This window comes from Emericellopsis atlantica (genome assembly GCF_019669845.1).
Source record: "Emericellopsis atlantica unplaced genomic scaffold F5Z01scaffold_20, whole genome shotgun sequence".
NCBI classification, from domain to species: domain Eukaryota; kingdom Fungi; phylum Ascomycota; class Sordariomycetes; order Hypocreales; family Bionectriaceae; genus Emericellopsis; species Emericellopsis atlantica.
The window spans coordinates 545,113-556,618 of NW_025764722.1; the positions used below are offsets into that span (position 1 = coordinate 545,113).

The following is an 11,506-nucleotide window of genomic DNA, read 5'->3' on the forward strand; positions in this document are numbered from 1 at the left end:
TCCAGGTCTCCAGTGGAGCACTGGAAGCTTTAGTGTCGCAATAGTGGAGACACATCCCCTAAGCGGAAGGGGTCCAGGTGCTAGTCCAAAAATGTCAAGCTGCCAATTGGCTTTGGCCTTGCTGTCTGTGGGTCCACTCCCCGCAGTCTTGTCCAGCTGATCCGAGGGTCTTCGTCCTCGTCGACGAGGCCGCCATGATGCTCACTTACCTACTTGACAACTCTCCAAAGCTTGTTTCTTCCTCTCCTCGTTCGAATAATCTCCAATTATTGCGCTTCTCGATGCTTCCTGATACCAAAGACTCTACACGAGCGTCAGGCGCGATTACTGCTCCATAGCACTAGCCGCTCTTGAATCCCGGCAGACCGCGCCCCTCATTGATCGTGAAGACGACTTGGGCGTGTGATAGAGGTAACAACCACTTTATCCGTCTGTTCCGGCCAGTAGCTCTCACTTGAGCTGAGAGAAAGCTCTCTCAAGACCTAGGAGGGCGTCTGGCTATTGTTTAGACTGCGCGATTGCGAGCCCTCTGCCGCAAGCTACTACGTATTCACAACGGCAAGCTGACCTCGCAAGGCACAGTCCTTCTGTTATTGCGTCATCGCCCTATCGTCGTGCACACTCTCACAACACGATGATGTCCTCTGCTTCGCGCAGAGCGATGGCCTCAAGGGCCATCCAGACCCGACGTGCCAGTGTCTCACTGTGCGAGGTATGTCGACAGAAGCGCGAGTTTCGCTTTGGGCCTTGGGGATCCCGCAATGGCGACTGGGAAGAGAGCCGTGAAGCTTTCCGCGAAGCCCGAAAACAAAATCGTGAGATGCGCTATCGATACATGGAGTCACTCCATCGCAGGCTCTGGGAGGACCACCCAAAGACCGGCGATTGCAAGGAAAGCGTCAACCTCTCCAACAATAAGGGCAGCCACAAGGGTAGAAAGCCTGACGTCGAACAAGTTATAGCTTCGTGGATTGAGACACCGTTTCGTTGCGCCAGCAAAGCTCAGGGCAAGCCACGCAATGATTGGGATCAGGTCTCCGCGGAACAAAGAAAACATGATTCCGAGCCGTGGAAGACGCCATTGAAAAGCATCCGCAATTACTTGTCTACGAATCGATCGCCCAAAGAATCAACTGCTGACCGTACGCCGGATGCCACTACTTCGTTCGACGACAACAACACGAAGATTGATCCGATTACGAATCGCCGTGTACCAGCGAGGAACAGCAAACCTTCGAAAGCATCATTCACACCCAAATTCGACGACGTTGATCAGCAACCGAATCTACAAGCAACTGCTGCGGAATGCGAGGACACCCAACGCTACAGTGCGGCGAGGTGGAATGAGCCGGATGGCCTACCAACCAAGAGCACTGAGGAGAAGTCCAAGGAATACCAAGACTTGGGCCGTTACGAGCAAACTCGATGGAATGAAACAGAAACACTGCCGAGAAAATCTCCAGAGGAAATAAGCAAGGCTTATCCAGACCTCGACAAGTATGGGTCTATGCAATGGAGCGAGTCGGACCGCGTGCAAGAAGCCACACCGGAGGAGATCACAAAACAGTACGATGATCTTGACCAGTACGGTGCCGTCAAATGGAACGAGCCGGATGGTCTGTCGAAGCCTACTGCGGAAGAGCGTTCAAAGGACTACGAGGATCTCGGCAGTTACGGTGCTAACAACTGGAATGAGCCGGATGGTTTACGCCAGCTCACCCCCGAGGAAGAGTCGCGAAAGTACAAAGATCTCGCTACATACGACGGCCCTCGCACAGTCGACAATCCGATTCTTACCGAATACGAAGCCGCGCAGAACGCCACGAATATTAAAGGCAACGCTCTTCCGCCCAAGATCGAAGTGACATCGGAAGATCCTGCGACGGAATACAAAGACTTGGATGCCTACAAGCCTGTCTATTGGAATGAGCCTGATGGTTTGCGCAAGTTGACGCCCGAGGAAGAGTCGAAGAAGTATGATGACTTGAGTTCTTACGAGGCTGTACGATGGAACGAGCCTGATGGATTACCTCAACCCACTTCTGAGGAGGCGACACGGCAGTACAAGGATCTGCGTGATTACGCGCCCAAGACGTATGACGGTACAGAGTGTCGTTCTCCCCGTCTGCATCCTGAAGAGGCGTCCAAAGAATATCAGGATTTAGGTTCCTATGGCCCAGTCCGGTGGAACGAGCCGGACGGTCTTCAGAAGCTCACTGCAGAGGAGGAGTCCAAGTTTTATTCGGACCTGGCCAAGTATTCTGCAAGGGAGATTCCCGAAACGTCTTCGAGAACACATCCTGAAGAAGCTTCAAAAGCGTACGATGACCTTTCTATGTACGGCTTCGTAGCCGACGGATCTGAGCAGGCGCACAATGGTCGGTCCGGTAGCCCGACCCAGCACCATGACGAATCTGCCCGCCGTCAACCCGAAGACTATTCGATGCCCACGCCAAATTCTGAGCTAGAGTCGTTGTCTGCCGAGGAAATCCGCGCCAATGTTCTGCGTAGGGCGCACGAAAGCAGTCAGAAGCAGAAGGAAGGCGACGTCCCTGCGACAAAACTGACTGGGAACTACGTTCGCGACTTTCCCGAGGAGTTCACGACATCCTGGAGCACGCACAACTCGAGCTCCAAGAGCGCCTTGTTCCCAAGCAACAAGACTTGCGAAGGCGAAGGCAAGGAAGATGCTTTCCCTGGCGAGGCGGAAGCTTGTTCTATGGACGAGAGCTTCCCGACTGAGCAGGCTCGTTTGGAGCCTGCGCTCGACCGCCATGCACGCAGGAGGTCGTTGCCCGAGGCCAGTTGGACTCAACAAGATCCTTACTCTAAGGTTGCCCAAGGTCTCGAAACGAGCTATCGCAACGAGGTCGGGGCTGCTACCATGTCCCCCATAGCTAAGCACTACGGAAGCCATGATTCTGCAGCATCCGTCACGACACCTCACAGCGCACCACAGCTCTGGCACTACAAGATTTTGGCATACGACCAGCAGAACGATTCGGTCCGTATGGTGGAGACGACATCGGCTGTCGAAGACACAAGTCGCCCGCAGACACCTGGAGATATCATCCCGCGTCTCTCCAATCCAGCCCGATTCATGTCCTACTTTGCCACACTAGAAGACCAGGGGTACGAACTGCTTTCAGGATCAGACAACACGTTGGTCTTTCGAAGGGTCCGTGAGGCCAGGACTGGCGCTGCAACCGCTGCTGAAGATACAAATCCCGGCCCAAAGATCAACCCCATCGACCTGATGGGGCAACCCGTCACAGGCAACTTTGCCAGCCCTACTGGCTTCGTTAACTACGATTCCATTGCAGAGGAGAAGGTCCACAAGCCGGCGCCACCCTTCCGCTCCCTTGCTGACGACCACAGGGAAGAGACGGGTTCTAACGACGTCAGGACATCTGATCAGGTGTCCAAGAAGAACAAGAAGAATACATTGGCGAGGAATCTGGTGATTGGCACGGCATGGGCTGGCGGCACAGCTTGCGCTCTTGGGGTCGTAGGGGAGTACTTCGCCTCTAGAGGAGCACCACCCAGACCAGGCGTTGCTCCCGATACGCGCGGCACAAAGTGAGGAAGGAAGGGGTATATACATCCATTGAACAAGGTTTGCCATTCACTGGGGAGGGATCAGAGATCGTTTCATTGCTACGGCCGACTGCACAACTCTTTGCTATTTTCATTTCTTTTGGGAGGCATCGGTGTTAGGGGCTTGCTTGCATATCGGATACCAATGACCATTCTCACTTTGAATCTGTTTTTTCCATTCACTATGTGACAAGTTGCTTGAACTCAATGACACCCTATTTGTCCGCATCTTGCATACCCGTCATCTGCAATGCCCGTTTCTGGTCTTCCTTCTTCCAGCTCTGCTTGCGGTCCAAGCTCGGCTTCCAGGAGTTTGTCCGCTCCATGGCCTCCCGCGTAGCCTTGCTCTCGTCGCCGCCTGCGGGGTGATCGCTGCCCGTGAGGCCAGTGGACGCGTGCTTGGTCTCGGTCTCCGCAGGGGTGGTGCTGTCGGCGGCTACGCCAGACGATGTGGCTGCCGCGTCGACGGGTGCGGGGTGCGAGGGGATCGCGTGGGAGGCAGTTTGCGTGGAGGACTGCGGGTCCGTGGTGGGAGGGTTGGAGGCATTGAATGTGCTCATGATGGCAAATCTACACGTCTGGATAGTGTGCTGTGCCGAGTGGTTGTTGTAGTTTTCGTGAGCTGATGGGAGTTTAGGTGAGTGAGGCGATGAGGTGATGTACTACGTAGGACGTTGAGAGGGGTTTGTAGCCGGTGGCGGGACGGACATGACGATATGATGAATGGGCGCTGGCCATCGCCACCTCGACTCTAGCCCCAAGTTGCGTGGAGCGACAGAAAATCTGCCATGAGCATAGCATCAGACACAGGTCCGAAATGTACATTCGTTGGGCAAACGTTCTAGCAGCGAAGATTATGACGTGAATTGTACCACGTCTCTTCAGGTCTCTTCCTTACAGACAACTCGCTCACTTGATACACGTATCGTTCGTCCTGACACGTGCCATCCAACGCCCCTGTAGCGTGCCAAATCCATCACAGAACGCGCAAAGCTCATCTCTTATACTTCCAAAGGGATCCGCCAAGCAGCAAACAAAACCAAGACTCCGGTGTGCTATGCATTAAACCATGCTCCTACACTGGAGAACCATTACTCAAATATGTACGCAAGAACGACGTAAAAGGGTATCTCGCATCTCCGCCCCTGGATCTTCTCCATGTCCTTCTGTAAAGACAAAGACTCGACACCACTACGGCGTGCGTGGACGCTTCCAGTAGTATTGCTGCATGTTACGTTAGCGTGATTCACTTGCAAAGGCCATTTGCGGGCAAACATACCTTGTGTTGTTTCCGACATGCTCGCAAGCTAGGCTTCCTCAGGCCATCGACAACCATGGCTCGTCGCTCCTCGTCCTCATCTTTCTCCGGCAAGTAGTAGTACTCGCTCTCGAGAGGTTTGCCGGCCGCGTCCTTGCCCTGGCGGGGAATGATGCCAATAGCAGGCATTGACTCGATGGACATGCGCAGGGCCTCCTTTTGCAGACCGACCTGAGAATCGGCGGGTAGGTTTCGCATGATCGTGGAGAGAGGCGTTGACGAAAGGCGGGACCACGCGAGCTGGTTGACCACGTGGTTGCAAATGACGGGATCGACAGGAGCCAAGACTGGCTTCTTCACGGGCTCTGGCACAGCCTCCTGCTTGACCTCTGCAGGCTTCAGCAGCGGCTCAAAGGGAATGATGCCACCGGAGAACGAGCTACCGAACCTGACAGGCGAGCGATTCACCTTCACAGGAGATCTGACAGCCTTGGGCGACCTGACTCCGGGAGACACGGCGGAGATGGCAGCGAATCGACCAGAGATGTTGGCTCCAAAGGGGCCAAATGAGTGCACAATAGGGTCGTTTTCCTCATCGGGGTCCTTCTCGCCGTCGGACTCGGGCTCACTGAGGTCGCTAGAGAAGCTGACGGTGGCCTCGGTGCGCATGCTGGCGTTGAGATCCATGGGTCCGCCGGCAGGAGGCAGCTCATCCTCTGCTTCGTCCTCGTAGATTTGGATGTCCTCATCATCTGCAGAGGAATCTCGCTGAGGGAACAAGGCTTGCAGTCTCTGGGAGCTAGACAGGTGTCGTGGCGTCGGGCTCGCGGGGGAGTGTACGCGCATGGTACGTCGCAACGGGGACTCGCTCACGCCGCGGTTGAGCGCCTGCGAGCGTGGCGGCGAGTCATCCCAGCTCGAACCATCTGACGGTGCGCTCTGAGCTGCTTCCCGCTTTGGCCACTGAAGCATGACCCGCGCCTCTTGCTGCACGTCCAGTAGAATGTCGAATCCCTCATACTCGCTTGTGTAACTGTCACCCTTCAACAACTCTGTTGTGCGACCGCGGCAGTTGAGTTTGAGTCCGTTCCACCCTTCGCAGTGAATCTCGATACGGGCTGTTTCGGAGCCCGATGCTGGGATATAACGCGCCTTGATGTGCACGCGAGAAACGACGCGGTGCGAAGACAGCTGGTACGTTGACGAGTTAGATGATCGGCCCATTGTCAACCACTCGCCGTTCTCGGGTATCATCACTGTAGGCAAGTCTGATAGAGGTTCGCGTTTCGCAGTGCCGGTCGACGTTCGAACAAACGGCGGTCGCGTGACATGGTTCTGCTGGTTGCGAGGCGGTGAGCTGGACAGAATACCAGTGCTGGAAGTAGGCACGGGAGTAGGAAGCTGCATGCGAGAGCGTACACCAGTTCCCATGTTCTGGCGTTTCGCAGGGCGTGGGAGGCCTGGCGATGAAGACAACGGTTCAAACGCGGGCAGAAGAGACGCGGCGGGACGCTTCTGGCCGGCCATTGGAGACGACGAGAGGATGCCCATTGGCATTTTCGAAACTGGAGACATAGCTGGCGGTGCAGGCAGCGTAGGCTCCGCGAAGAAAGCATTCGCTCCCCGTGTTGGGGAGGGGCAGGGAGAGTCGTCGGCCATTGCGTGTGGAGAGTCGAGGGAGATTGGCGAGGATTATTTCGCAATCAAAGGTCAGAATCTTGTTGCCATACACTCGAAATCAAGATTGAGAATCTTTTGGTGCGTTATATCGAGTTAAGGCGCGTGTATTCGCGGTATATCAAGACGTGATACACGTGGGCGTTGGCTGCTCCCACTTACACGCTCCTGGCGTGATATAGCAGGTAGTATGGCGATGCGTCGGGAACAAATCGAGTCGATTGATGCTCGTATCGAAGGAGGGTGGTCTTGGGAGGAGGAGACCTGGTCGTCGTGGGAGGTCTGTCTCGAAAAAGAAGCGTTTCCAAAGGTCAGAGGTGGCCGAGGAAGAGGAGACCTGCAGTGGTGAGCAATTGGGATGGGCGGTATTTTAAGAGGGCAAGAGCGTCCTATCGTGACACGCCCAGTCAACGCGCCTGTGGGACATTCTCGCCGCGTGCGCGGCGCGTTAAGTTGCTCTGGCTGGGGGGCTTTCCAGCGCTTGTTCTGCCCTCTACAGCGCTGTTCACAGGCGGTATGTGGGGCGGGGTGTCCTGAAGCCCCCAAACGGGCGCGTTTGATCGCGATTTTTACAGGGAAGGAGCATACAGCGGTAGCGCAGCTGCAGCTCCTTAATGACCTCATGCCTCTCGACGTAAGGGAGCTGCAAGCACTTAAAACATATTAATATTAGGTCTTCTCGCTGAAGATTATGGATCTTGCTCGTCTTTGTCTCAATTTTTTTTTTCTTTTAACGAAATCTGCTCAATGGGCAATGCCGCTGTGTGCTTCAACTCGCAATCATCAGACGCGCATCGCGTGGTGGGCGCCGCCTGCAGAGAAATGCAGATGGTGGTTGGGAATCCACAGCCCCCAGCCGAGGCCACAACTGCGTTGCATTCAAGGAGAAATTACGCACAAAAACCGGTGAAGAACGCTGCCAGAATTCTCCGAATGATATTTAGGTGGCTTGTGCCAGGGCTTGCATATTTGATGCACACTTACGAAGCATAGCAAGTCGAGTGGTTGAAACTATCTAGAAAGGGTTGGCCCTAGTCTACCGTGATTATCCACCAGGACGCGTTCGCCTCACGACGCGACATGCAGCTTTTGAAGTTTAATATGTGTATTGAATGCAGTAGAGATGAAGGTTTACAAAAGGGCTTGAAGGATGTTATAATAAGGTATCCGAGGTTCAAGTCGCTGTTGGTCTGTGGCTTCTCTAAGCCGCGTCAACTCCCCGTTTTCAGGGGACTGAAGCTGGTTAAAGGAACACTTGAGCGAGCGACGCAAACTAGTCACCACAAAGTGCTCATAAGTTCAACAATTAGGTAAACAGGAATTTACTAACATGAAAACTTCATAGGCACTTTAATGCAAGCATTGAATCACATTTACACCCGTGAGGGCTGATTTCCAGAACCCGACGGCAGCGTTCAGGGTAGACTCTGGCCCCCGCATCCCCTGAGAAAGGGGGTAATGTAAACACAGCCTTGTGGTCCTAAACACACAGCATCACCTGTCTGTAGCAAGTGCACCAACACCAAATATCACAGCGTAGACGAGAAAGCGCGCAAATTAAATGTAAGACATTAGTGATTAAATCAGCCTAAAGACAATATCACCACCAAATCTACCAAATAAATACCCAGAGCCATTCCCGACTAATTCCGTTGCCCAACGCTATGAACCTGTAGTAACTCCGCGTGCATTTGTTCGCCCAGCGCTGCTCATCAGCGGCGCGCAAAGCAGCACATAATACCGGTCTTTCCCAAATACCACGAGAACCCAATGAACCGAACAATCGAAAGAACAGCGGTGACATACAGCAGCGCCCGGAAATAGTGAGGTGTGCGGCTTATGGAGGCTTCCTGCAGGGGATTATCAGTATTCAAAACTTTTGACGCGTGGCTATTGGGATGATACTGACCTGAACACCAAGGAACTGAAAGTCATCGCTTGTGACGAAAACAATCAAGACCAGATTCGAAAGGATCCAAGCGACCACCAGCCCGGTGCGGAAAGACTTGTATGAATCTTCCGCATCTTTCTTCTCCACTGCGGCTTCCTCCTCGAACGGGGCAAGGGCGCGGTAGACAGTCTCCTTGAACATGTCGTCAATGTCTTGCTGGTCCTTCTTAACCTCTTCCACGACGGCCTGACCACCCTTTCCTTTCGTGACGTGCGCTGCTGGCAAAGCGCCGGCGTCGTCGGAGCCCTTTGTTCCCCACGATACATCGTGCCAGTTGTTGAAGGCATAGACCATCAGAATGTTGATATAAGTCGAGGCCAGGACGAGATATTGCGGGAAGGAGTGGAACATGTGCCAGGGGTCGAGGTACATGAACGAGGCGACGTAATTCAGGCCGTAGATGGTGATGAGTGCGAGGAGAATGACGCCTGCGACACCAGTGTCTCCAAACATGCTCTTGAAGAATGCTGCGCCGGAGGACACGTTGATAGAATCGCCTATCGGATCTCTAAGGGCCTTGTAGACTAGGTAGAAGGCGAGGACCAGGATATACGCTTGGATGAAGCCGAACACCATGAACGAGGCGACGTACGTGAAACGAGCGCCTTTTGGTCGATTGCCGAGCGCCAGGACGAACTGGACAATGAGGAAGATGATGTAGACGTAGCGCACGATGATGTTGAAGATCTGCGAGGCTGTGTCTCCAAACGGCCAGCCGTGATTACCGGAGACGATGGATGGTGTGCCCACCAGATCCATGATGATGACAGTCGTGAGGTAGTAGGAGGCCAACGAGAACCAACTCAGCAAGAGCTGGACGATATTGTACACCATCTGGATGTGCAGGAAGAGGAGCCGGACGACAGAATGCCCCGAGCGATAGATTCGCGCAAAATGCATCAAGGAGTACAGCGACGCCGCAAAGGACCCGTTCATCCACCTTCGCCTTTGGCCGATAAATTCAGCGGCGCCCTCTGGAACGTCTGTCTCGCCCTTGGCAGCTTTAACGTAGGAGAGATGCCACTTTTGCCCTGCCTTGGCCACCAACTCAAAGCAGAGGATACGGTCCTCGGCAAGGAACATGTTCTTCTTGAAGATATTCATGTTATCGATGCCCTTCTTCCCGAGGATCTTGGAGAGCGTATGGTCGCCGTGGAAATACTGCTCTAGTGGTCTGCCCATGATGGCACGGAAACGGTAGGCCGAAAACGCGCCGGGGAGGACCGTCACGTACCCAAACGATGACTCGAGGGGCTTATCGAGCACATTTGAGATTTTGTACTCAAAGTTCTGCACCGCCACGAGCGGGTTCAGTAACTTGCGACCGCCGCGACCCAGCATGGCGTGAATCTCGCCGCACGCGCCGCCGAGGCTCTTGTCATTGTAGAAGGCTTCCCAGAGCGCCAATAGGGATCCCCTACTCGGCTTCGTGCCAGCATCGATCAAGATAGACACTTCAGGATTCAGAATGCGCCCAAAGGCGTTGAACAGCCACCGGTGTGAATTGATCTTCTTGCTGTTCTTCTGCTTGAGACAGAAGATCATCTGCACGGGAGGAAAGTTGTCCTTTGCGTTCTTGTCCTTGTCGTCGAGGACGGGTCGGATGAGCTGCTGGTTGGGTGTGACGGACAGCTGTGTCGTATATTCAAAGATATGAGCGACCGTCTCCTTGTCGTCGACGGCGCGCTTGACGACGCCGTCTTGGTACACACCAATCGTCGCTAGCACATCAAGGACATTTTTGTCGGCCTTTTCGATACCGTCAAACACCAGACAGACGACGATCTTCTGCCACGCCGGTCCACCTTTATTCCAAAAGCTCGTATTGCGCATGTTACAAATGTCTCGAATGTTCTGCATGACGCCGTGCAACGTGCGGGCGAGTAGGACCTTGTCCTCATTGTAGTACGTGATGGCGATGAGGAGCTCCGTGTGGCGGTTACACATCCTCGGACGCAGATCGTAGCCGTTGACGAGTGTAAAGTCGTTGGGATCACAAGTAGCGGCCGTGTAGCGCATGGTCCTGAACTCTTCGCTGGTGCCGCTCTCCGGGTCGAGGTAGGACGGGTGGACAGAGTTTCGGATGGCGCTGGGCACTGGGTAGTCCACGCTCAAGACGGACCCCTTGACAAGCTTGATCTTGCGCGTCTCGCGCCGGCGAAGCGACGTGCCATTTGTGAGTTTCTGGACGGCAGTCAAGGGGAGCTCTTGCTGTCGTCGTGCCCAAGAATCGTCCGTGTCGCTTTCTTGGGATGATGAGTGAGGCCGGCTGTAACCGTAGCCGTCGCCGAAACCTCCATACCCCTCGAATTCGCTGTTGTGGACTGCTGTACTCGCTGAGGGAGGCATGTGGTACATTCCTGATACTGGTGTTGGGTGATCCTGGGAATAATATGAAGCTGAGGTTGGCGACATGGAGGGTGGAGCTGGCCGGTCGTTGTAAGCCGGGCCATTGTCGCTCAAAGAGTACCGTCGGGCGTTGTCAAGTTCGTTCACTGGCGTAGCGTCGTACTGGGAATTGTTGTTAGCGTATTATTTCGAATTTCATGTACTGGATTATATGCTCACATCTGCTGTGGGAGGGATATCCTCGAGTTGGTATCCTCGAGAGTAGCCTTGTTCGTGATCCATGGCGGCGAAGATCCGCCTGTGAAGAACTGCGAAATCTTTTGTGGAAAGTCAAACGGGTGTAGGGGTCGTGGATGTCTCAAAAGATTCTTGCTTTCATTCTCAGAAAGCTATATGATTGCTACCTGATCAACAGGCTGGCGTGAGCGAAGACGGCAAGCAGCAGCAGGCTAGCAAGGCAGTCTGCCGTCACGAAAGTAGCTACAACAAACGAAGGTGGGATGATGGGGACGAGGATGGAGGAAACAGGAGGAAACAAGAGGAGCAGTGAAAAATATTCCCAGCTTCAGCATGAATCTGCTACGTACGGAGGACGAGTTCAAAAGTTATGCGTTGACGCTAAAGGCGCTAAGTCTGCATGTCGTTTAAATCCAGCTAGCTTTGGTGCAAATCCT

The 11,506-nt window shown here is 54.1% G+C and overlaps 4 protein-coding genes across 4 annotated transcripts; 1 reads left to right on the top strand and 3 right to left on the bottom strand.

Annotated features, from left to right (window-relative positions):
• Nucleotides 1-835: 835 nt before the first annotated feature.
• On the top strand, nt 836-3,583 carry F5Z01DRAFT_726604 (serine-threonine rich protein; the record flags this gene model as incomplete). The annotated part of the gene is made up of 1 exon (XM_046266658.1): nt 836-3,583. One exon carries the CDS (start codon nt 836-838, stop codon nt 3,581-3,583), a length of 2,748 nt encoding a protein of 915 aa, XP_046116659.1.
• A 21-nt stretch (nt 3,584-3,604) lies between these two features.
• F5Z01DRAFT_224374 (uncharacterized protein) lies at nt 3,605-4,500 on the bottom strand. Its single transcript, XM_046258253.1, has one exon. It carries the CDS (start codon nt 4,155-4,157, stop codon nt 3,813-3,815), a length of 345 nt encoding a protein of 114 aa, XP_046116660.1. The 5' UTR covers nt 4,158-4,500; the 3' UTR covers nt 3,605-3,812.
• A 288-nt stretch (nt 4,501-4,788) lies between these two features.
• Nucleotides 4,789-6,412, bottom strand: F5Z01DRAFT_682544 (uncharacterized protein; the record flags this gene model as incomplete). Its single annotated transcript, XM_046265771.1, has 2 exons — nt 4,789-4,821; nt 4,877-6,412. 2 exons carry the CDS (start codon nt 6,410-6,412, stop codon nt 4,789-4,791), a joined length of 1,569 nt encoding a protein of 522 aa, XP_046116661.1.
• Nucleotides 6,413-8,082: 1,670 nt separating this feature from the next.
• On the bottom strand, nt 8,083-11,498 carry F5Z01DRAFT_660475 (chitin synthase). The gene is made up of 3 exons (XM_046263831.1): nt 11,052-11,498; nt 8,442-10,994; nt 8,083-8,382 (listed from the first exon to the last, which is right to left on the bottom strand). The coding sequence occupies exons 1-3, from the start codon at nt 11,112-11,114 to the stop codon at nt 8,245-8,247; spliced, it is 2,754 nt and encodes a 917-aa protein (XP_046116662.1). The 5' UTR covers nt 11,115-11,498; the 3' UTR covers nt 8,083-8,244.
• Nucleotides 11,499-11,506: the final 8 nt, after the last annotated feature.

Bases quoted from the DNA above. Each gene is read 5' to 3' on its own strand.
- F5Z01DRAFT_224374 (XM_046258253.1), bottom strand. From the start codon at position 4,157: ATGAGCACATTCAATGCCTCCAACCCTCCCACCACGGACCCGCAGTCC.
- F5Z01DRAFT_660475 (XM_046263831.1), bottom strand. From the start codon at position 11,114: ATGGATCACGAACAAGGCTACTCTCGAGGATACCAACTCGAGGATATC. The intron at 10,995-11,051 runs GTGAGCATATAA...AACAATTCCCAG, and splicing joins ATATCCCTCCCACAGCAGAT to TACGACGCTACGCCAGTGAA. The intron at 8,383-8,441 runs GTCAGTATCATC...AATCCCCTGCAG, and splicing joins TTCAGTTCCTTGGTGTTCAG to GAAGCCTCCATAAGCCGCAC.